This window comes from Nuphar pumila, chromosome 15 (genome assembly GCF_984573655.1).
Source record: "Nuphar pumila chromosome 15, dmNupPumi1.hap1.1, whole genome shotgun sequence".
Taxonomy (NCBI): domain Eukaryota; kingdom Viridiplantae; phylum Streptophyta; class Magnoliopsida; order Nymphaeales; family Nymphaeaceae; genus Nuphar; species Nuphar pumila.
This window is the reverse complement of record NC_143263.1, coordinates 89,916,758-89,943,528: the sequence shown is the minus strand read 5'-3', so window position 1 is coordinate 89,943,528 and position 26,771 is coordinate 89,916,758. Positions and strand designations below refer to the sequence as shown.

The window sequence follows — 26,771 nt, the reverse complement described above, 5'->3', positions numbered from 1 at the left end:
ACAAAAATTTCTTTGTTGTTAGGAGTGGAAAATTGTGCATACTACCATGAAACAAGATCTACAACACCCCTTCCACGTATTTTAGGGTAAATACCTAGATTTACTCTTTTCCCTTGGATTCTTCTAAAAAACACCACATGAAAATCAAACCCATGTTCTTATTCTCATCCGAAGCAAGAGAGGAACCCGGACCTCTATCCGGTGTTAGGTTGCTGCCGTGAGAAAAAGAAGTCGTTGATGGCCTTGTTGGCTGGGAACTGCAGCTAGGGCTAGCGTCGGTGGTTGCCGCACCCAAGGGAAAAGGACAGGAGAAGAGGGCTGCTGGTGGCTGCAACTTTTCGGCGACCCCACCTCCCCAATGCACGCCCACACGAGAGAGAGAGAGAGAGAGAGAGAGAGAGAGAGAGAGAGAGAGAGAGAGAGAGAGAGAGAGAGAGAGACCCTCTTCCACCTCCCTTTTATCGCCTCCCCCCCCCCCCCCCTGCCCCTTTCTTGTTCTGTTACAGACCTATCGGGCAACCCTTATCGGGTTGCCCCTTTCTTTAAAAGGGTGCTTACGCAGGGGCGCGGCTCGGGTCCGAGACCCGTAACCCGACCCCAAGCCATATGGATCCACAAGTTGGATCCGAATGGATCCAACTGTGCATCTTCGGATAAATTAAAAATTAAAAATTTTATTTATTTCTTCTTCTTCTTCTTATTATTAGTTTTATTATAGATGTGGATATAAAGACCACTTTATAGATCTTAGATCCACATGTTGGATCCATTTGGGTCCAATCACGGATCCAACCTTAAATACTTAGTTTTTATACTAACTATTATTCCCAAAAAAATAATTTTATTTATTTATGATTATACTCATATACATATATTAATATATATATATATATATATATATATATATATATATATATATATATATATATATATATATATATATATAGGTATATGGATCCGGTATGTGGATCCCATACCCATCTATGCACCCTTATTAAATAATTATTCTCCGCATTATTTAATTAATTAAAAATTATTGTACTTATACATACATATCAAATTTACGAGGTAATAATTATTCTCCGCATAGGGGTAGTTTGGTCATTTCAAAATTTTACGCATATTCCATTTGGAATATGTTTGTAATTTTTACTTTTATTTTTCTTTTTTCTTTTTCTCTTTTTTAGTGGTTTGCGCCACCTAGGGAGGCTCCCCAAAGAGTCGTTGGGGAGCCCCCAACGGTCACAAATGTATAAGTACAAAGTATTAGCACATGATGTGCTTGTGTTGTTCCCTTGAATGGGTATATTCGCACTTAATGTGCATGTGTATGGGTTCATTATCGAACCTAAAGTATTCAAAGTCACTTTCTAACAAACACTTGATTGAATAAGCCACAACACCCACACAAGGGTCAAATATCTTGTTATTGAATAGGAAAGCTCTTTTGAGAGCTATGTCACATGGACTCGGCAAACCGGGTGCCGCACCCGCGTCGACGCAAGTGCACGTGCGGGTGTGGCACCCAGTGTGGTCAACCCGACCCTGGGTGCGGTCAACGCACCCAGGGTCATTTGTGTCTAATTTGTAGACTTTAATTTTTTTTTTACACCCGATTGAAATATGCTGCTGAGGGAGGATTAGGGCAAATTTTTTTTGCCCTAATCCTCCCTCTCCTCCTGAAGCCTTCGCTGGACCCCCCCCCCCAATCGCTCTGCCTCTGCTCTCCTCCTCAGGTACACTCTCTCCTCTTCGACTCCCTCTGCTCTCCTCTTCGACCCCTCCCCTACACAAAGAGGGTGCAGGGAGGGGGCTCGGCTCTTTCCCTGCCAACAGGGAGCGCAGGGAGGGGGCTCAGCCCCTCCCCTGCCAACAGAGAGTGCAGGGAGGGGGCCGAGCCCCTCCCTTTGCCAACAGGGACCGTAGGGAGGGGGCTTGACCCCTCTTCTGCACAAATTATATATATATATATATATATATATATATATATATATATATATATATATATATATATATATATATATATATATATATATATATATATATATATATATATATATATATATATTATAACGCCCCAAAAATCCAGGACTTGTAACTTTTAGAATAGTTTAAAAAGCTTTGAAATCATACAATTATCAGAGTTTAAATAGTACTTCAGCGGAAAATGATATTTTTAAAACCACAAGTCAATGGACCTTGAGCGCATTACAGCGTTAACTTTCCTTTGTCGAATCCCGCACAACTATTGAAATCAAATGGTTTTGAAATGGAGTTTCAATAATTGATAATTTGTTCATGGGATTTTGCAACTCATTATATTTGTTGAAACCAAAAAGAAGTTTACTAAAACAGTTTTAGTAACTCAAGGTTTAATTAAAAAGAATTTTTGAAATACATTTCATACCAAATTTACCAACATGTCCTCAGGAGCGAAACATCAGGGAAATAGCTCTATCTTGATCTCATCACGCCATCGTGCCATCGCAGAGTGTATCACCTATACATCACCTGCCCATAAAATGGGTCAGTTTCACTAAAAACTGGTAGGTGCACATACATGACGATATAGAACATAGTTAAGCAAAATAATTTAATATGTCAAGTAGACAGGCAATTATATAGCAATTTAATTTCAACAGATTTATGAAACAACTATCATGAGCAAAATGCTAAAACTATTACAAGCATTTCACTGGCACAAGTAGGTTAATTATTATAAGCAAAGCACTGCATAAGCAAGCAAAATACGGTGCTACATCAACCAAACACACAATTCCATAAGTATTGAAACCCGTTGCATGCTATAACTTTCATACGTGCATAACTCAACAAATTGTGTGATCGGATTTAAATTATGTTTTGATATTAACTGGCCAAGTGGGTACGCACAAGACACAACTCTAGAAACAGCCTAGACTGATCCGGGGGTTTATTATGCTGTGTATTTTATGATAACCCGGATAGCCGACTGAGTCCGCACCTAAGGGGACGGTCGATGACCAAGAGAGAAATCCCCAAAGCAGCATAAACAATGGATGCATCCTGAACATGGAGGGCTACCACCTAGGATAATTATGCTAATCCTCTTCTCCTAAATCCGATGGCTGGGGAAGCCAAGTCTTTTGCTCGTAACTGCCATTAATGGCTTGTCCATCGAAGTTTTTGTACTTTCTCGTCATTTCTCCTGACATGAGTCAGCGGTTCAAATGAGTACAACAGGGGTAGTTAACTGAAGACCCATTCTACATACTCTGGTCTTTCGACCCAACTCGAGTATCTTGCCGGTGAAGGCGGAATCATCACCTATTTAGGTGATCACAACATTTTGTTATTTGCACTCATCGAGGTTGCCACAACCTACTCATCCAATCATCGCAACGTAAGAAGACGTACTTGTCAAAAGTACGACTACGATAAAAGGGATATGGTTTCACCAAAGAAACCCCAACAGATATTATCTGTAAAAGAAGTAACACAACACAATTTGGCAAGATAAGTCTTGAATTCATTTCAACAATATTTGCATATTTCATGACACAAGGTCGTCTCAGATCTCTCGTCCGATCAACAAAGTACTTAACATGTCGTGCATGTCTAAAAGTACGCAACACTGAAAAAGGGAGGTGTGTAGGCTTCTCAAAAAGAACACCCAACACACAACTTCATAACGATCCAAAGAATATAAGAGTGCTCATTTGACACGATTCATCCTTAAAAGCCACAATGCCATATTAAGTCATTCACACAAGGCACAACACTATCAATCTTGCATCCAAAATTTATCTTAGTATTAACATGATTCGCACGACACACGACACTAGGTTTAATAAATGAAGAATGAGTCCTTCAACAAAACCTCACTCGATCATAGGCTCCTGCCCCCAATCGGGGTTATTCGAATTGGGTCGCAAGTCAAATCGGGGTTATAAAATATTTCTCCCAAGTGTGAGGACCTGGGAGGGCCCAAATGTGACTTCGCAATCCGACATGACTTAAAACTTAACTTTGCAAAAGTTGTGCATTTTGAAGAGCACTGGGTTTGCAGAAGGAAATCCTCTTTAAAAGAACTATAGCGCACAAGCGCAACTTCTAGTGTTTTGAAAACAACTGAAATCAGGTTGGGCACAAGACTACATTTATGTAAGTACATATTTACCATAAGTGTGAGCATATGCAGATTATAACATGACAACAAGCAACTCTCGACTTGTAATGCCACACATCGAGCGAAAAGCACATAAGTAACACACGAGATACCAGAACCATACCTTGACCACTTAGATAGGCAAACACATAAGGTCATAAGTAATACACGAGACATGAAGTCGTACCTCACTCAAAGGAAACGTGCAGGCAGAAATGGATGCAAGCAAACAAGGGCATAGGTATTGCACGAAGTACGAAACCACACCTCAAACTCATAAGCAGCTATGCAAAATAATGATCGAAAAATGAAATTGTACACCGACCCATAGGAACGTACAGGCAAGTATATATGCAAGCAATTAAGGGCATAAGTATTGCAAAAAGTACGAAACCACCTTCAACCACATAAGCTAATACGCAAATTAATACTCAAAGAGTAAAATCATACCTCGACTCATAAATATGTAGACAAGAAAATATGCAATGCAGAAGCAATATAAATCTAAGCATATCTAGCATGGGCATCTTAATTATTTCAACTTAAATAGATTCATTTATTGCCCTTTGTGCGACTTTACCCTACCTCAGAATGTTGTGCAGCTGCGTGCGTCTACGGGTGTAGATGATACGAGGCTCAGGTCGCGGAGCCAGAGCGGGGTTCGATACAAAGTCTGCAAAAGTATGAGTATTCAGCGCTACATTATTTATCATGCGAAGAAAAGAAAATCAGGCCTGTCGATCGAAAAAGAGGCAGCAGGGGTGTGCCCCTGTTGGCCGAAAACGGAAAAGCGACAGGGGGCGAGCCCCTGTCGGCTGACAACAACGGGGCGATAGGGGATGAGCCCCTGTCGAAAACAGCGAGGCGGTAGGGGGCCAGCCCCTGCCGACAGCAACAAGGCGGCAGGGGGCCTGCCCCTGCCGACCGCAGCGAAGCGGCAGGGGTCGAGCCCCTGCCGACAGCAACGAGACGACAAGGGGGGCCAGCCCCTGCCGACGACATCGAAGCGGCAGGGGCTGAGCCCCTGTCGACAGCCAAGAGACGACAGGGCTAGCCCCTGCCGACAGCAACAAGGAGGCAGGGGCCAACCCCTACCGACAGCCGAGAGGCGGCAGGGGGCCAACCCCTGCCGACAGAGAGAGGGAGAGAGCTCGGGACGGGGGTGACAGGGGGACAAGCCCCTGCGTGCCGAGAATCAAGGGGCAGCAGGGGGATATCCCCTGCCCTCCCAGAAGCCAAGAGGCGGCAGGGGGCGAGCCCCTGCCAGCCCAGCAAAACAAAGGGAGACAGGGGCATTGCCCCTGCCAGCCGAGACTGGAAGGCGGCAGGGGCACTACCCCTGCGCGCCAAAACCCTAGAGGCAGCGGGGCGAGCCCCTGCCTACCGGGAAACAGGAAGCGGCAGGGGCATTGCCCCTGACTACCGGTGATCGAGAGACGACAGGGGGACTAACCCCTGTCAGAGAGAGAGATCGGGGCGACAGGAGCCACCAACCTCCTGCCGAACCCTTCACAGGCCACAGAGGAGAGGGGGGGCGCGACAGGGGCCGTGCGCCGCCTGTCGGCCTTCCGGCGAGGTGACAGAGAAAGGGGGGGGGGGAAGAGAGAGAAGAAGAGGGAGGAGGAGAGGCGTACCTGGGAGGCGGTGGCCGGCGTCGGTCGCAGCGACGACGCTGGTGGCGAGCGCAGCAAAGGAGGAGGGGGGTCGTTGCGAGGGGATCGAAGGGCTGCGAAAGGGAGGCGTGCCTCCCCTCGCCCTCCTACACAGTTCTTAAAGGCACAGGGGGGGGGGGCGATGAATGGGGAAACCCCAATGGGTTTCCCCTTATCTCCCTGAAATCGCAGGTGGAGGGGGGGTGTTGCGGCTCTCGGGAAGAGCATTTAAATCCTCTTCCTGAGTCGGGTTACTAAAACCCTAATGAAAAGGGGCTCGGGTCGGGTCCGGACCCGACCCGGGTCCAATACAATATTTTTTTTTAAAAAGAAACGTGGGTTTTACATATATATATATATATATATATATATATATATATATATATATATATATATATATATATATATATATATATATATATATATATATTGCCGCACCCCCACACCCAAGTTTTTTGAAAGTGCCACACCCCCCCACCCGCACCCATGTGACATAGCTTGAGAGAGTTAGTAAATACAAGGCCTTGAATGACCTATTTATAATAAAAGAGACCACAAGGGAGCAGCCCAAAGTGGCTGTTGGGCTGCTCCCAGCGGTCATATTTATGACTGTTGGGAGCAGCTCCAACAGCTAGTTTGGAGCTGCCCCAAAAATATAAAAAGCAAAAATAAAAGCAGTACAAAGATAAAAGAGATAAAAAGGTGGTCAGCCCATAATGGACTGACTCCTATTACAGTGAAAAGACTGAAATACCCTCGATGGGTATTTCGGTTTACAGTATATATATATATATATATATATATATATATATATATATATATATATATATAACAATGAGAGGGGTTTATAAGTATACATGAAGTTGGAAGCAAGAGAAGTGAATTAAGAAAGTTTAATAAAATTGAATAACATTTCAAAAAATTATAGAAAATATATTGCTATTTAAGCTCTATAACATTGTTATTATATGCTAATCATATATTTTATGGTGAAAATCCATTTCTTATGTTGAAAGTTTTATGTGCTTGGAAATGTGCTTCCCATGACTAGCAAACCGAGTTTTGGAAGCACTTAGGGCTTGTTTATTTCATTCCCATGTAAAGGAAAGGATTTTCATGGGAATGAGCGTATATTTCTAAAAACATCTTGCCAGCTCAGCCTTTCCATGTTAAAGCTTTCATAAGGAGGGAGGTATGAAAGGATTTACACATAAAAAAGTGGTAGAAAAAACTGGGGCGCACTTGTGTCAACATGGCACTTTCCAACCATGATGAATTGATGTTTCTTTCATTTATGGTGGAAAGGATTACATCAGGATTGCCAACTCAGCACTTTCCCATGAAAGATGCATGAAACAAGCGAGGCCCTAGTTTCCAGCTTCCGAAGTGGCTTTCTTAGAAGCGAGCCTCCCAAGATAGGTACAAGCTTCTGGTAATCATGCCCTGGTGCCATATAAGGGTCGAAGAGATTCTCTATTGGCTGAAAATTGGTCATTAAAATGGGCGGTTATTCTCAAGAGCGCATTTTTGTGAGTACATGGAGAACAAATGAAAGCCCAGAAAAGTACACCCAGTTATGATGTGACATGATTGCGTGTTGGCACCTAAGGACACTATCTAATAGGACAAATATTTTTAGTGCACATGATTTGCAAAAGAATAAAGAATGAACCACATGTAACACTTAAAGGGTTTGCAATTATATCATGTATTAGTTAGCTATGCAGCCCCTGAAATATCGGGTTAGTTCTGGCATCTCCTTCGGTCACTGGTAGGTAAGCTAGAAGTCACAGGTAAATAGATATTTTGTCATTTTATGCTACAGAAGTGGAATCTAGCCATAACTTATTCTCAATCGTCTTAGATACATATAAGAACATCCAAGTGACTTTGATTTATTTATTCTTTCTCGAAGATGGTGCTTCTCAGTAGAATTTTAGACATGGAATTTTGCTTGCTTTTCCTTTCAATGGTCATGAACTTTTCCCATGTTCTTCTTTGTTATGCTATATGGCATTGAATGGATCTGAATAATTATGTCTTTACTTTTTGAAGATCAGGGCAGTTCATGAAACTGAGTTCCATTTCAAAGACAAAATCCGTCCAATTGATTATGTATGTAGAGTTGCTTCTAACATGCGTGTAAGTAATTGGATTGATTGTTAATGTGATTAGTTTCTTATTTATTGTTTATTTTAGTTCATTTGACTTTTGTAAGGCACACTTTCTTACCATAATTGCCTCCATTCAGCTGTTATTGCTTTATTTTATTTTCTCATCTTACTTTCCTTATGTTGTAGAACCTGATCCAATTCTAGTTTAGCTATGTCCTAGCGGAATCTGTTGCATGTCATAGCTTGGTGATTGTTCATTGCAACATTGCTTTAGGAAGCACATGATACAAGTTAATCCTACTGGCCCTTATAGCATTCTTCATAATTCAATGCCAATGGACGTTGATTAAATTTAGATTGACATGCTTTAGTCATCCTCTTTCATTCACAAAGATCCCAAATAAGTTATATTCTAATGGTGTTTAAGTTTGATAATCTACTAGTGGCCATCCTCTTCCTATAAAAAGTTGATGTCTATTTTTAGGAAAGTAAAGGTGGACAAAGATGCTGGTTTAGAAGAAAATGGCCATTGAAGATTATGATGAGCTGCTAACAATGCATCTGAAACTATGCCACAAGAATACAACAGGGTATGGTGCACACAAAGGTGATCAAAGCATGGGATTAGGGTTTATGTTTATGCACAAACCCACAGGCAAATGTATGCACTCACACACATGTGTGTGCGCGCACATGCATGATCTTGCAACTATGTGTTGCATCTATAAGGACAATGATGATAAAGAAACACAATTGCAGTTTGCATATATTGGATCACAGAAAGGTAAAACTAATTCTTGAGACATGTTAAGCATAGCCAACTAAATTTTGTGGTGCCAGGGTAGTTGGGAGACATACTATAACTGTTTGACTAGCATATGCCCCTCACTTTTGGAGAAGAGTAACCTTATTATGAGGGACCTTTCGATGCATTTCTTAATCTCCTATGTCACATGGATATAGCTGCGGTACGGTGATGCAGCCATTTTTATAAAGTTTTCAATATGACTAGTATATAAGGGGACAAGGTATAGGGGCAAAAATGGAGTATCCTATGTTACATAGGTATGGGGTGCGGGTTGGGCACTATATATATATGTGTGTGTATGTGTGTGTGTTTATATATATATATACTTTTAGGGTACACACACACACACACACACACACACATATATATATATATATATATATATATATATATACCACTCTCACTGATATCAGTGATATTTTGAAAATATCGCAAGAAATACCGATATTTTAAGGTAGTCGATAAAGGTAATATCTCGCGATATTTTCAAAATATCGCGATATTATCACAATATTTTCAAAATATCGCGATATTATCACAATATTTTCAAAATATCGCGATATTATCACAATATTTTTTGGAAAACTTTTTTTTTAAGTTTGCATCTCCTATTTTTTTTCTTTTATATTTTAAGACCTTTAAGACATGTTTCTTTATATTTTTGGAAGAAAATAATTCCAAACTTATTATTTTCTTAGCTTTTTTGTTGTTATTTATATCTTTTTCAATTTTTAAACTCGGGATATTCCTGAGATTTATCAACTTTTGAAAATCTCTTCGAGAAAAACCCTCGCCGAGAAATTACCTTTAACGATACAAGTGACTATGATATATACATATTAATATGTATATATGTATGTATTTCTATTGATGTAATAGGTAATACCCATTAGTGGTATTTTAGTCATTTTTATTATTGTAATAGGCTGCACCCATTAGGGGCACAATAGTATTTTTATTTTTCTTTTTCTCATCTGAAACAAGAGAGAACACCCATACCTTGTATGGAGCAGAGTTACTGGAAGCGCCTATACAGTAGGGGAAGCACGCTTCCCCGATACATGTTTCAAAAGCGTGAAATGTTGCGCTTCTGAAACGCGTGGGGAAGCGTCCTTTTCTTTTGGGAAGCGCGCTTCCCCTTTTTTCCCCTCTTTTTCTTTTATTTTTCTTCTTTTTTCGCTTTCCCCTCGCATTCTAGGTCATTTCCGGTTCGCTTCCTTAGGTCGCTTCCGAGACGGTTCGTGATTCGCTTCAAAGTTGTCCCCCGCTTCCCACTTCCTAAAATTTTGAAAGTGCCTCGCCTCTCGCTCCGGCTTTCCGTATCGCTTCCCGCTCTCGCTTCCTCGACTGACAACCATGGTTTGGAGTTTGAAAAACGACCGGAAGAACCGACGGATGATTGGAGAGGAAGATCTCTTCTTTTTCATTCTTCTTCTCCTTTTTCTTTCTTCCTTTCTCTCTTTTTTGTCTCTTTCCTCTTTCTCTTTTTTTTTTGAGCTTATATAAAAAAATAGGTCCTTATCCTTCCAGCCCCTTCTAATGTGGGCTGGAGAGAGGACTTCGCCATTTGGGAGTCCTTCTCCACCCTCTTTCCAATTTTTTTGAAATTCCTTTTTGTTGACTTTTCCAAACTTTCTTAATTCCATAAAATTCCAAATCTTTCCAACTTCTACTCTTTCTAAAGCTTCTAATGGACTCTTATAGAAACCCTAATTAGTTAGATGCCTCCACTAGAAAATTTCGGAATATATTAATTTTATATTAAAATAATTAATAAAAAATTATTTATTAATTAATAAATTCTCAAAAAATTCTAGAGGGTACCTTACCCCTTTGGGAGTCTTATAAACCTTAAAATTACTTTAATTTAACCTGTATAATAAATATAAAGCTGTATTTTAATTGGATTTAGATTTTGGATCTGGACCCAAGATCCAAATACATATCCAAAATCTATTTGGATCTGTGAACACCCCAAAATTTTTAAAATCTTTTAAATATTTCCTTTTTGCCCTTGATATCATTTTCTGAGAAATTAAGCCACTTTTGAATATAAATTCCAGTTCATTTCTCAAGTTTTACTGAAATTAAATTCATTTTATATGTTTAAATTGATTTCGGATCTGGATCCATTGTCCAGATCCAAATCCGAGTCTTATTGTTCAAATTTTAAATTAAAATTATAGAAAATACCAAAAATAGCCTTTAAATAGCTCGGATAGTCCATTCGACATCCGTTTGGATCCATCACATTGTATTTCTCGATTCGAGTGTCAAAACTCGAACATTTTCTCAAAACCTGGGTTCAAACCCATTCTTCTGAAGAAACTTTCCCCAAAATAACCCTGATCTTTCAGAAAAACCTTTCTCTTATGAATATTTTGAAATTTTGTAAAATTAGTATTAATTTTCTTAGTTTTAGAGTTTTGTTTTTTACAAATATATGTTTAAAAAGAAAAGAACAAAAATAAGAAAATCAAAAATCCAAAAATTTCAGAAACTATGCAATTTACCTTCCTTTTTAAACCTTTTTTTTAAAAAAAAAAAAACCCTCTCTTGAAACCCCTTTTTGAAAACAAAACCATTTTTTTTAAAAAAAATTTTATGAAAAGGAGACCCCTGTAGGGAATTTTAGAAAAATTACAACGGCCACTCCCATCGCCTCTTCTTCCCCACCGAGTGACCATCCATCTACAACCGAACCCCCCATCGACCCTTGATCTCCAACAACTTGAGTCGGCTTCTTCTTTAAGAAGGGATCCGCTTTTCACCCCTCCATGTGCCTCATTCTTCCTCTCCTTCTTTCTTCTTCCCCTTCCCATTTGCCCTTTTTTCTTCCTCCCCTTTTGGTCGATCGAGGAAGCTTCACCAATAGAGCCAAAGCTCTTCTCCTAGTTCGATCAACAATCTGGTAAGCATTTCCTTTCCTGTGCTTTCTCTTTGATTTTTTTTTTTTTTAAGTTCTTGTTTTGACACCATCTAGGCACTTTTGGTAGTGTTGAGTTGCCTGTGCAACCCCAACACATCCCTGTGCTACAGCAAAGGGAATCCCCATCCCAACACATTTTTTTTTCTTTCTCATTCCTTTCGTTGTTTAGGAATTCTAGTTCTCTTGTGACACATCGGCCGGCATTTTTCTTTATGTTATTATTTCTTCTAATTGTTTTGATTATCAACATGGATTTTTTTTTCTTTCCTCTCTCTTTTTGGGTTTTGTATACCAGAGCATCCAACGTGAAGTTTCATCCTCTATGCCTCGATTTAGTGTCATGCGATGGAATAAAATCTGATTCAAAAGAGAAGAAGCTTTATAACGACATAATACAGAATCTCAATGTCCCTCATGACATACCAGTGGTTTTGTGGATTTCGGTTTGGTTTGCTGAAAGTAAACCAAACTCTGATTCCTCTTCCTAAAATAGGATGTTAATTCCCTTGCATTTGATTAATTTGGCATTTGGTTTATGAAATTTAAGTTGCATTCTCTTTAATTCATTCCTAACGTTTTTGCCAATTTTAATCCCCTTTTGGCTTTTGAAATTTTGATTACATCTGTGAAAACCCCCATACACGGTCTTACCAAGTTGATTGCAGAGGTCATTTCAGCTGGTTCGTATAGTTGATCGATCTGTTCATATATCTTGATCTGGTCGGATCATTAGATCTGGGAATCATTGCTGATGGCACCACGGTGGGTATTAGATGCAACATAGTATTTCTTTACATGATCTTTTAATTTTTTTTTTTTTAGTATTACAGAATTTCAAGCCTTCTTCATGGCAATCTCCACTAGCTGGAGCCAATCAATAAAGTCGTTTTCAATAAAACCAGTTGGGATCATTTACTGTATATTCAATAGTATGAATTACATCTGTGTGTTATTGTCGTCTTTTCATTTTTTTTTTTACACTACCTGCTCATTTCTTCTCTGCGTGTTAACGCTCCCCTGTTCTTTGCATAAGCTTGCCTTGCCTGCTACCCCAGCTCATTACATCAGGTATGTTAGAACATCACTATACTGTAAACATTGTCTATTCAGGGTAATAAATTTGTATCTCATCTGTCAATAACTGAGCATTTCACAGGATTCATGTGGATAGCAGGTTTGCCCTGTGCCTGTTTGGTCGGCACTATATTTAAAACCTCTTTTTCTTACTTTTTCAGTTAATTCATGTTATTTGGTTTTAGTATCTAATACACTGCATATCATTAGTAATGTGAGCCTCTTATAACTTCATTTTTTTTTTTGGTTGTTACTCATCATTCAGAGATTTTTCCTATATCGATTTGTCTCATCATCAATCTGGTCTCAGCCATGCATTTGTTTATTTTATTTCTATTTCCTCCACTAATTATCACCCACCATGTTATCTCATTGGTCATCCGTATGCCTGGAATATCAATAGTTTTTATTGGCATTAACCATGCTAGGTCTATGTTGATCTTGTTTTGTATATCAGACATTGTGCATTATGTCTTGCATTGAGTAGACGATTCTTCATTGGCTAGTATCTCTTCCCCTCATCGTGAAGATCAGTAGAGAGTTGTCAAGATTCTGTGTAAAATCAACATAGCACCCCATCTCTTGCATCTTGTAAAGGCACGGTGGTTCACCACATCAAAGGGACTGAAGCAACAAATGCTACTTCAATTTGCTGAGACCCAATATCCTATCATCTAATGTCCCCAAACTCAGAGAAACTGAGCAAGGTCGTTTCTCTAGCCGGCTCTGCTGCCAAAAGGTCACCAACAAAAAGTGGTCTCCACGTACTCCCATGGAGAAAGACCTCTTATATCCAGTCCAAGTGGTTGTCCTCATATCAAAGAGTTACCATAGTATTCTTCCATATATTTAGCAGAAATATTGTCAGGGTTCCTGCTAAAATCAGTGTCTGGGCACCTCCGAAATTGATGCCCATAACAAGGCAGCTGGGTTTCCAGGAATCTAGCCTGTCTGAAGATTTTTTTTTTCCAAGCTTTAGATACCCACCGGTTGCTTGATGGTTGCAGATAGTTAGTTGCTATTTCGGTCCCCTAGCATATATTCTGAGGTTCAATTCTAGCTAAAGAAGCACGCAGTACAAGTTTTTGCCTAAAGCTGGTGGTTGTAGTTGTTTAAAGGCTTAGCCAAGTCATTGTTAAAGTTCTTGCTGGGAGGGGTTATGAATAAACAGCTGTTGGGTTCGGTCATTGTTTGCTTGTTCTCCTAAATAAAAAAAATGATCCCAAGATATACAACATCAATCTGAAGCATATTCAGCTTCGATCTTTAGGATCAGATTTTCACATCCTGTAAGTATTTTCCATCCCAAGCAAATGTTGACCATCTGCTGTTCTGCAACAGCGCCCTGGTTTTATTTTCTCTCTTCTTCGTTTCTTACATAAACCATTGATATACATTCTGTCAATAGCCACTTCATATCACTTAACCACCACACTTTCATCACTTCTTACTCCATTTATATCTCCACGTCCAACGATATACTGTTCAACTATATTTTCACAGCAATATTTTCACTATTATCCATTTTACACTTACCACACCTCTATACACTGTATGCCAGCCCAACATGTCCATTTACACAGTCTTCCAGCAGCACCATCCTGCTGCCACCGCCCAGTTACATTCCTACTGCTGCAAAATGCAAACATGCATTTGCAAACTAATCTCCTGTCACATTATCTCATCTTCCCTATTCTAGCACTTGCTTTCCCCACTCCTTCCACATTTTGAACTTTCATATCCTTTACACCTTCCTACAGCAGCACACACGCACATTCATCCTGCCACCTTTTGCACATTATTCCCTGCACCACTAGTCATACTATCTCAACCACCTGTTGCCACAACACTCTCTACTCAGCACTTACCATCCATTTATCCCCATTGTGATCATATTGCAACGTTTCCCATTTCCGGCCTCACAACATGCAGGGCCTCCACAGCAGTTTGCAGAAATTTTCTACAAAAAGCACTATGCAGTTCCAATACTGCCACCAGCCATGCCTTGTTCCCCTTTCCACTTCATCCTTCCCTCCATACTTACCATGCCACAGTTTTACCTGCGTGTTTTTACACTTCATCAACATTCTTCACTTCCCTGCACATTCCCAGCTATGACTCCATCCACCTCATATCCCGTCTCTTTTCTGTAAGGCACACCCATTCCCATCATCCACAAACATCCATTTCTTGTTGTGATCTTCCAGCCTCCTTCATTCCCTTCAATATACTGCCAACCATCTCAGCATCATCTCCTTCACCTTACAGCACACATATGCATATACTTGTCATCTTCCTCTGTTGCACCCCTGCACCTACCAGACCATCCATATCTATCACTCTTCATTATAGCCATCCAAACAACTTGCAGCGACAAATTACCATCATCAATCACCTATTCTACATTCACATTATATGTATATATACATATATATGTACATAATATACATGAATATGTAAGTATATATATATATGTATATATATATATATACATACGTATATATATACAAATACACTGAATCGCTACCCTTCCATGCCTTGGATCACCTACATTATTTTGTTGAGGTATTAAGCACAAGGTAAGTATGTAAATGTTTCATAATTTATATCTTTGAAATCAACATGATATATGCAAATTTTCCTCTGTTTGTTTATACTAACTATGTGTTTTGCAAGAAATAGGTGGAAAATATCATTATTGGGAAGTTGTATATCTGATTTCATGTAGTGTAATAGCTAGATATAATGAGAATTTACATTTCCTGTTTTAGATAGAATGAATGAGCATTGTAAATATCATAAATTGCTTGTTTTCATGCATTTTCGCCTTTATTTCTTTCAAATTCTCACAATGGTGAAACACAAATGACACGTGCACAATTTCATAAGAGGTAATTAATCTTAAGTTGATGATTTACATCAATGACCATAGTCAGGATGTAAACAAGACTTAGGATTTTTCTCTTTTACGAAATAACACTGGATCCACATTGGATCCGTTTTCAAAATTCATTATATTTTTAAATATTTTCTCCTTTTGTCAGAATTTAACTTAAAATTAACTCAAAATATATACCAATGGCCATAGTCAGGGTATATTGAGAGTTAATTTCATTTTAAATCCTATAAAAGCACCAAATGTGTTTCATTCTTCACCTGAATTTAAATATAGATTATTATATAATACATTCAATGACCATAGTCAAGGATGTATTATATCTTCAATCTTATTTTAATTCATCTAAAGAATGTAATAGCTTTTCAAAAAAATCCAATTTCAAAAATTTAAATTCATTCATCATTTAGGATAGAATTGCATCATATTTTTAAAATTTCTTTTTCATAAATCCAAGTAATTCTTTCCTTCATTTCTCAGATCAAAATCCTATTCATAAATTCAAATTCAATTCTACTTCTCAAAAGGATTCAAGAATTCAATTTCAAAGTCCCATTTGACTTTGAGACTTCAAAATCATCTTGTATTTCAAATTCCAAATTCTATCTTAAATTTAAAACCCAATTTAACTTTGAAATTCATTTGTATATTCAAGATTTAAATTCATTTTCCAAAGTTCAAATTAAACTTGGAAGTTCTTGATTCACCTTCTGAATTTAACTCCAAATCCATTTTAGGATCCAAGATTCAACACTCGTATTGGATCTCAGACTTCAGATCCAATTTCTCTTTAGGATCCAGAGTCCAATTCCACTTTTGGATCTCAGACTTCAGATCCAATTCTCCTTTAGGATCCAGACTCCCATTTCACTTTGGATCTCAGAGCACAGATCCAAATCCATGTTAGGATCCAGAATCCAGCTCTACATTGGATCTCAGAACACAGATCTACATCCATGTTAGGATCCAGAACCCAACTCTACATTGGATCTCAGACCACAGATCCACATCCATGTTAGGATCCAGAACCCAACTCTACATTGGATCTCAGACTTCAGATCCACATCCATGTTAGGATCCAGAACCCAACTCTACATTGGATCTCAGACTTCAGATCCAAATCCATCTTAGGATCCAGAACCCAATTCTACATTTGGATCTCAGACTTGAGATTCAAATCCCTCTTAGGATCCAGAACCCAATTTTATATCGGATCTCAGATTTCAGATTTTAAATCCATCTTTAGATCCAATTCCATTCCCAATTCTAGATTTCAAATCCAATTCCATTTTCAGATCTCATCCAAAACTCCCTAAATCCATTTCTATTCTTAAATACCATTTGATTATCTCAGATCCATTCCAAACTTAAAAATCCAAATTCAATTCCATCTCAAATATTCATTTCCTTTCCTAAATTCAAATTCAAATTCAAAATCCATTTTTGACTTTGAAACTTCATTTCCTTTCATTTCAAAACTTCAAGTCATTCTTTCTCATTTATTCTTCCAATCCTGATTTACTTCAAAAACTTAGAACTCCTCTGATCTATCTCAAGTTCTAAGTTAGATTTTACCATTCAAAACCATTTTCTTCATTCCATTTATCAAGTTCATCTCAGAAAACTTGGAAATTTTTTAAAACATCTTTTCAAAAAGAGCATACATCCTTGCATTGCACAAGCATGATTCTTTGTGCATTTAGATCTTTAGGATAAATTCTTAGATTATATTTAGGCAAAGCAAAAGGGCATAGATTCGATCCTTGGTTCGATTACCCCTGGTAAAGGCGCCAGGAACGGTCGAACCTCGTACCGATGAGCGAATCCCGTCTCTCCATTTTCCCGCAAATATTTTCAAAACGGAGGCGAGTTAAATTTCTAAATATTTTCAAATAAAGGTCAAGTGAGACCACGCAAAAGAGTTCCTCTTCTCTCTCTCTTTCTTTCTTTTCTCTTCTCTCTTTCTTTTCTTTCTTTTATTTTTTTCCCTTCAAAAAGGAGGAAAATAGAGGCTGGAAAAGGAAAAGAGAAGGAAGAGAGAGAAACCGCAAGAGAGGAAAATTTTTGCGATGATCACAGGATCCCAAGCTGAATCAGTTCCTAATTAATATGGGTCTTTGACTGAGTCTAGATCCATATTAATTTGGATCATATGTGTTGGATCCAGTCCGATCCAAATCTAGACCGGTCCGTCGAGGCAGGCATTTTTCAAAAATTATGATTTTCGGGCGAACCGTAACCCGAATTCGAAAAAGTAAAATACCATAATACTAAGAATTTTGAGACGCATCCAACGATATATAACTCGAATTTCGCCTCCGAAATTCGCCCGAATTTATCCTGAATTTCACTCAAATTTTACTTGAATTTAAAGGTCGAAAATAAAACTTTTTCATACCTTTTAATTGGCTCGTTTAGACCTTATCGATAAGACCTGGGCCAAGCCCGGACTCAAATAACATCAGTCTAATAACGAGGTTTTACCATTTTTTCTTCTATACTTGGGCAAATTTTCTGAAATATCTAAATTGACTGTGTAAAAATATACGATATTACAAGATCTCCAGTCCGAGAAGCCGATTAGGCGAGGCCATAGAAGTGAAGATCTCTATGTTATGGACAATCTTGAATTATCAAAACATGATTTTTGTAATTTTATGGAAAAAAAGATATAGAAAATTGGCATAAAAGATTAAGACATCCTAGTATGTCAAAATTACATATGTTTCCATTTCTTGAAAATTATAAAGAAAAGGATTTAGTTTGTGAAGATTGTATTCGTGAGGCCTTCTGTGCCTCAAGGCGCCAATCTAAGGCATGATAGTAATAATAATATAATAAAATAATAATAATATAATAAAATAATAATAATAATAAGTTTTATCATTATACTAACATTCAATTTAAAGTCAATATTAAAAAATTATACTCAAGAAAATGGACTAGCCAAAAGGAAACATAGACATATTCTTGAGGCCACTAGGACGCTTTATATATCCAAAAAAGTCCTTAAAATTTTTTGGGCCGAAGCTGCTCTTAGACCGTTTATTTGATTAATATTATGCCTTTAAACACTATTGAAATTTTTTCTCTTATTGAAAAATTATTTAAAACTCCTCTCGATTATAAAAGATTAAGAATTTTCAATTGTAAATGCTTTGTCCTTAGTAACAAAAATGACAAACTTTCTACTAAAGCTATTCATTGTGTTTTCTTGGGATATGCAAAAAATCAAAAGAGGTATAAATGTTATGAACTTAAAAAGGACAAACTATATGTTTCAAGAAATGTCACGTTTCTTGAAAACAAAAATGGATTTGATATGGATAAATCCAAAGAACATTATGAGTATTCTTTTCTTTTTGATCTTGCTAATGAGCATGATAAAGTTGTTGATTATAATAGTGTTCATGAGAACAATAATGATGACATTCATGATGTGCATGAGTGACAATGAGGACATTCATGATGCGCACGAGAATAAAAGTGAAAGTCTTAATGACATAGACCAATTACATAATGAATTATAACTTATACTTGACGTACCAAAAATCATCCTTCTCTATGTGCCTTAGAAATATATTCCCAAAATCATGACATAAATTCATCTAGTATTTGAAAATCCATAAGAATTTCCAAAGCCCTTAGTAGATTTGTGCCCTGTGACTCCTTTGAACCCAAGTATAGAACATGTCTTATAGCCATCCACTCACATGTAGAACTATCCTCTTACAATGGTGCTAAGAATCATCAAGAATCGATTAAAGCCATGAATGATGAATTTGAGGCTTTAGAAAATACAAAAACTTGAAAAATTCAAACATTATCTAAAGAAAAGAAAACCATAGGGTGTAGATGGGTTTATGAAATTAAATCCAAAAGTGACGGGACAATAGAGAGATATAAAGCTAGGCTTGTAGCTAAAGGGTATAGTTAAGAGTACGAAATTGATTATGATGAAACATTTGCTTCAACTGCTCGAATGACCACTATTAGAACCCTCGTTTCTATAGCTTTGATTAAAAAATATTCGATTTTTCAAATTGATGTTAAAAATACTTTTTTGAATGTTAAATTGATTAGGGTTGTTAAATGAAAAAGTACTTTGTTTGCGAAAGGCTTTGTATGGTCTAAAACAAGCCCCTTAAGGCTTGGTATGATCAATTCAGTAGTGTAATGACACAACTTGGTTTTAATTCTTGTTGTATTGATACTGCATTGTTTGTTAAGCCTTATTATGCAAGTATGATATTAGTTTTCTATGTAGTATGATATTACTTTTCTATGTAGATGACATGATTATCATAGAAGGTGATAAGCAAGGTGTTAGTCATATCAAACAAGTTCTAAAAGTTGATTTTGATATGACAAATCTTGAATTTTATGTTATTTTCTTGGGATTGAAGTGACATACTCACCTCATAGTTATTATTTGTCACAGACTAAGTATGCAATAGAAATCATAAATGATCAAGGCTTTCTGATGAAAAACGAGTTGATACTCTAGAGGTCATTAATGCCAAGATGAAAGATGAAGGATGATAAAAAACCTCTCAAGGATGATGAAGAAGGTCATCAATGCTAGAAGTCGAGCTGTTGGACTGTTCCAACAGTCTATTGACTAGTCAACTCTATGTTGACTAGTCCAAAGGGAACCTAACTAAACTATAAAAAACAAAAATAAATACAAAACTATCCTTATAGGACAGACTTATATACAAAAGTAAAAAAACTAAAATACCCCTGATGGGCATTATTTATTACAACAAAATTATATATATATATATATATATACATACATATTTTAACATGTGTATGTGTGTGCATTCTTGCACACACGCTTGTATGTGTCCTAAATATCGCAAAACTTTCACATCCCTATCTAATATGCTGCAACTGTGGTTGGATCAATGTGAAATATGCTACGAACAACATAATTATGGCTGGATCTTGCATCCCCTTGACCATGTATTTTGCCTGGTTAGGGGTGGATGACTTGTTATTTTAGATGCATGGTGTGGTTATCCCATGTCTCATGCCAAATTTCTGCCATGCCTTGATTACCAAAGGTTGTAAAAAAAATGTATCGAATATGTCAGGTCTGAGATACAGATTTATAGCATCATGTTGGAAGATAAAAAAGAATAAAAAATGACAAAATAATTTAAAACTTCATTAATAATAGACAGTAGAGTGATAAATAGTAATAATGATGATGGTTGTTCCTATCTCACCTTCTAGTGCGAATGGTTTCCCTTTTTGACCATCTTCTACTTGATTTCCAGCCTTTGTTGTGCCTCCTTTTCTTCATTTCTTCCAAACTAACTGTGTATGCATGTTTTCTGGAAGATGAGGAAGGGTAACATAGCCTTATGAATTGCCTGTCACCTGCAAGATGACTTCTCAACCTATACACGCCACCCTGAAATTTTAGTGGTGCAAAAAATACATTCTATCTCTTCATTGTCATATCATACACAACCATCATATTAGACCTTTTTTATATTTTTAAGTTTCTTGCTCCAATTGCCATCAATATCTTGTGTCAAAGATTATGATCTATATTTAATTTGCACAATTAAATTAAATAGAACTCATAATACCAAAATTTATTTTAGAAAACCTTGATCTGAAGGTTTTAAATGTATATTTAGCACCTCGCCTCAATATTTTCACTTGTTTTTTCATAAATTAGTACTTTTAACCTTCTCATGTAGGAACAAAGCATTGCAATAGTCGGATTAGGAGAAGATCTCCCCAACCTTTGAGGACTTGAAAAACCTAGAACTACAGGAAAAATTCTCTTGTATCCAGTATGGAAACAATGTTAGACCCCATCACTTATGTGTTCAAAGTTCAACCAAACCATGTTATTGTCTCTTACTTTGTGATAGAAAGGTGAGTGAAAGCTTGAGTAACGAAGATGAGAAAAAAAGGAGACATAAAGAAGTGTGAGATGAAATTATCTTCATTCCATCAGGGGTTACTGTTCAACCAATATATTAGATCTATAATGGGGTTGAAATGACTAGAATACCCCTCAAGTCAATTATTACATGCTAATATATGACTTGCATTAGATGATATTTGAGCAAATGACAAAAGTGCCCTTGACTATATATGTAAATTGGCATATATGTCCCTTTGGTCTCTTCAACTCTCCCTCTCAATTGGGAAATATGTCAATCATTCCCAACTTGGTTGTGATCTTTGACATTCTTGATCTTCCAAGCACCTTTATGCAGAATAGCTTGGAGTAATGTTCACACCACATGGTTGAATATATCTTGCTTGGGTAGGAATGATAGAATCAGAAATCAGCGGTAACTTTTCTGGCTGTCTTATATGATTTACCTGGAATATGTAGAAGAACAGACTTAAAACAATGGATTTATTTGTCTTGGTTTTGCATTTTTTTTTACAAGTTGGGAGTTTTTCAAAATCTCTTCTCTTGGTTAGCCTTTTTTGTAGACGTGCACAAACATGAAATTTTATGCGCATGTTGATCTTTATTATTTGTTATATATCAATTGTTAAATATTCACTTTTCAATATGATCCATAATGAACAGAGTTTTTCTTTTTGCATCAATTTTATGTTTCCGTACTTGCCAATGTGAAATATTCTTCTTTTCAGCTATATCCACCACATGATTGGCTTGTAGGATCATCCCTACCTTCTAATTTTTGCCCAGAGACTATCTGTATGATACTAGAGGTGCTCACTCCAAACAATGTCAGGTAACCATACAATTTGCTTATTTTAGTCAAGAATATATGCTGATTTTGTTGTTTAGCTAGGGTAGTTTTTGAATCTCTCTCTCTCTCTCTATATATATACATGGTATAAATGAGTTGTAACTCATGCACGAGATGTTGATGTGATCTACGTGTTTGATTTAGTCAAGATCGGCCTCTGGATCATGGTTTTTTCACAAAGAAAATAAAAATTTTAAGCCGAAAAGAATTCAGCCCTTGAATTTTTTATCTGCCTAAAAAACCTATTTATACATTAGAATCTGGTGATCCAAGCACCAATCTTACGTAAATCAAACATGTAGATCACATCTACAGTGTCATGTTGAGTCAAAACAACTCGCACATATGAGTTGACTCATTGATACCATATCGAAGTTGATATCAAAGACTTATATATATATATATATATATATATATATATATATATATATAGAGAGAGAGAGAGAGAGAGAGAGAGAGAGAGAGAGAGAGAGAGAGAGAGAGAGAGACTAGAATATGTGAACCGGGGTGTGAACTATGCATTTCCGACACTTTTTTAGCCAATTCAACTTTGTAGATGTATTAGGCATGGTCCATTTGCTAGGAATCAACTGTTGAATATCATGCAATAACAATTTCTCACATGAGACAGAATAAGTAATAATGCATGAACAAATGCAGAACAATAAAGATACATGATTCAATGCACATGCATGAACAAATTATTAAGTTATTATCAGAGTTTTCTTTTACATGCATGTCCCTATTAAATGCACACAAGTTTAGTTTTATTTCTCATTAATCTCACGAATACTTAAAACGAGTACAACAATTTTCGAAGTCCAAGATGAGTTCCTTGACAATTTGTATTTTATTACTGGGTTGCACACTTGTTTCTCGACCGATATCATGAATCAACACGTTCTATTAGAATCTTAGAAATCAACATCTAATGTCGGGACATCAAGGGAATCAACATTTATTGATGCCACTTTCTTGGTATACTAATAACAGCAGTTGTGCCAACAACACCAACCCCAGGCAAATAGATGAAATCTCCCTAAAACCATGGCCGAGCGGTGAACCACCACATCCGGTTTAAGGGCACAATCTCACACGGAGTTTTAGTATCCTTATGGTTTCTCCAAAACCGCCATCCAGGATTCCCACACTGTGGAAGGGACATTCAGAAAGAAAATTAATTACACTGTTTATCTCTTTTATCTTATTAACAAAATCAAGTTCTTTACACAAGAACTGTTTTGCAAATCTACATGCAAAACCTAATACGGGACCTAACCCGTTACAATTTAATAGTGCAATTAAATTATAAAACTAATAATTTCAGAATGAATTTTGCGATGCATAAACACAATCTTGGAGCAACACATACTCCTGGCCCACATGGCCTACAGTGGTTCACATCTGACCACCAATGCATTTTATGCAAAATCCTCAATGAACATGTGCAAATACAACTATTGAAACATGTCCACAATGCATATTCATCCACAAACAACAAGAATGTATATATACAACAAATTGCATATGCATACGAACACATGCTTGCAACATGCATTTTTCATGATCCATCGTATGTATAAACTCTCAAATATGCACATGATCGTATTCATGCATGTAATAAATTTCATGAGTTTCCATTCGTAAGAAATAAGCATGATAATCCAATGCATATCATAACCAATAAACACTTTTGCCATTCACACACAATAAATCTGGGCATACTACATTGCTTGGGATATAAAACATAACCACCGAGTCATCGCTTTGCTGTCACAATGCACAGGATAACATTAATATGCCGTTGGCAGCATGTTTCTCATATGGAAACATGCAGCCAATGGCAGTGGACAATGGACAACTAATCAGCCCACCGATAACAACTAATCACATGCATAATAATACTGGGCAGACCTTACATGAGTCAGTTCAAGGCCAAGAATCCAAAAAGTTGATTCGGGTAGTCGGTTTTGGAGGACCCACCCCCAAGCACTCAGCCAGTATGTGCATCGGCAGATCGGTCCGATCTGCAGGTGCACATAGCCGACACTGCCCCATATATATATAACCATCTCTCAAAAAGTTTTTGCGCGACCAACAAAACTTCAGCATAACTGTTATGAATGTCGATCACTCAAACATAACTTTGACAACAGCCAATTGTAGGAAACAATGTGTTAGAAATGCACGACTGATGTATATTTATACCAACAATCAAATGCAGAAAAATAGCATGCTGAAAATACATGACTAATGCATATTTATACCAGCAAATCAAGTGCAGAAACAAAAACACTGATGCTGAAATCAAGTGCAGAAAAACGACAGTTATGAACAAAAATCAATATACTGCACAATAACATAGTTATGAACAAAAACATGCAGTTGCAATTCGACAACATGCACAATTATCAAAATCAACATGCAGTTATAAACAAAAACATGCAGATACAAATCGACAACATGCACAATTATGAAAATCAACATCGTGTAAACAAGTCCGGTCAACACCCAATACAGCATGTATTCAGGTCTGATCAGCACCCCATACAACATTATTCGGGTTTGATCAGTCACCCGAAAACAATGTATTTTTGACAGTTACTGATTTTCAGCACATATATAAACAGTCTTATTAACAGTCTTAAGAACATAGTTATTTCAGTTCAGATTTTCATTAAAGAAAATAGTTTATTGACAATCTAATGGGACCTGTGATGGGTCTGGTTTACAGTCTTAAAACATGCAAACACGCAGATCAGGTTTGTTGTTTTTAACGCAAACACGCAAATCAGATTTCAGCTATAAAACACGAGAACTATAACACGCAATCAGAAATCGTGTTTATGCCAAAGAACTCAACGACTGATCTAACAACATATATATAACGTTGATATATATATATATATATATGGGTCAATTTTCTTCTTTTTTTTTCAGCCTATATATATATGTGTGTGTGTGTGTGTGTGTGTGTGTGTGTATTCAAGCTTAAGTTTTTCCTTTTTTTCCACTAAAAATCTCATATAAACCTGATTTAGACTGTTTCTCCCCGTTCGAATCAAGAGAGGAACCCGTACCTTCAATCGGAGACGAAAAAAGTGCGAAAAAACTTTGTCAAATGCCCGGAACGGAAGGAGATCCTATTCCCTCCTTTCCTTCCCTTTTTCCTTTCTCTCTCCTCTCCCACGAGTAGGGGTGGCAATTTCTTACACGACCCGCCAACCCGACCCGCGTAACCCGTTTATTAAACAGGTCGGGTTGGGGGTATGCCAACCCGCCAACCCGGCTGACCCGTTTAATAAACGGGTTAGGCGGGTGGGTCAACCCGATAACCCAACCCGCCAACCCGTCTGCCCGACCCGTCAACCTGCCAACCCGATCCGTCAACCCGCCAACCTGACCCGCGAACCTGAAAACCCGTTTACCCGACCCAACCCATTTATTAAATGGGTTGGCGGGTCGTGTCGGGTTACCCGTTTATTAAACGGGTCGGGTTCGTGTTTGCCACAGCCGACCCGTTTAATAAACGGGTCGGGTTCGGGTTGAGGTATGCTGACACGCCAACCCGCCAACCCGACCCGATTGCCACCCCTACCAACGAGTTTCCCCCTCTCTCTCTCTCTTTCTTTCTCTCTTCTATTTTTTTTGTGTTATATAGTTGGTGGCCTCCTCCAGAGAGTGACGCCCCTCTGGAGTCCTCCATTTGGTTAGGAGATAGAGTTCTACTAGTGAAAACTCTATCTCTAACCACTTCTCTTTTTTTTTTTACTATTTGTTATTATATATTTTTTTCACTTAATTATCCCCAACCACATTTGGGATTTTCTAGAGAGTGACACCCCTCTAGAATCTCCTAATTAGGTGGAGTTCTACAAATATGGAACTTCCCCTTTATCCATGAAATAAAATTTCATAATTTCATAATTATTAATAATTTAATAATTATTTATTATTTAATTATTAAATAATAAATTTCAAGAATGTTTCAGAGGGTATCTTTCCCCTCTGGGAGTCTTTTTAACATTGGATTTACTCAATTTAACCGTTTATATTGAATTTAAAACTTTAAATTAGTTGGGTTTGGATTTCAGATCTGAATCCAAGATCCAAATAAATATCCAATATCCATATGGATCTCACCCTAGAACAGATCCTAATTAATATGGGTCTTGGACTAGGTCAAGATCCATATCAACTTGGATCAAACAGATCAGATCGGATTCGATCCGATCCAATCCAAAACTGGTCACATCAAGGCATGTCATTTTTGAAAAAATGTGATTTTCAGGCCAACCGTCGCCCGAATTCAGAAAAATAAAATATCAATGTTTTCAGAATTTTGAGACGCATGTAATGATATATTACCGGATTTTCACCTTCGAGTTTTGCT

At 37.5% G+C, this 26,771-nt stretch overlaps 1 protein-coding gene across 3 annotated transcripts in view; it reads left to right on the top strand.

Moving 5' to 3' along the window:
- Positions 1-26,771, top strand: part of LOC149815956 (Insulinase (Peptidase family M16) family protein) — a 105,817-nt gene that overhangs the window by 39,597 nt on the left and 39,449 nt on the right. Inside the window, exons 13-14 of one of the 3 annotated variants that reach the window (XM_089990201.1) lie at positions 7,855-7,914; positions 22,257-22,360. In XM_089990201.1, coding sequence (XP_089846327.1) covers positions 7,855-7,914; positions 22,257-22,360 — 164 coding nt within the window. Of the gene's footprint in view, positions 1-7,854; positions 7,942-22,256; positions 22,361-26,771 lie in introns of all 3 variants that reach the window. The other 2 variants (XM_089990200.1, XM_089990202.1) reach the window with 2 other exon arrangements.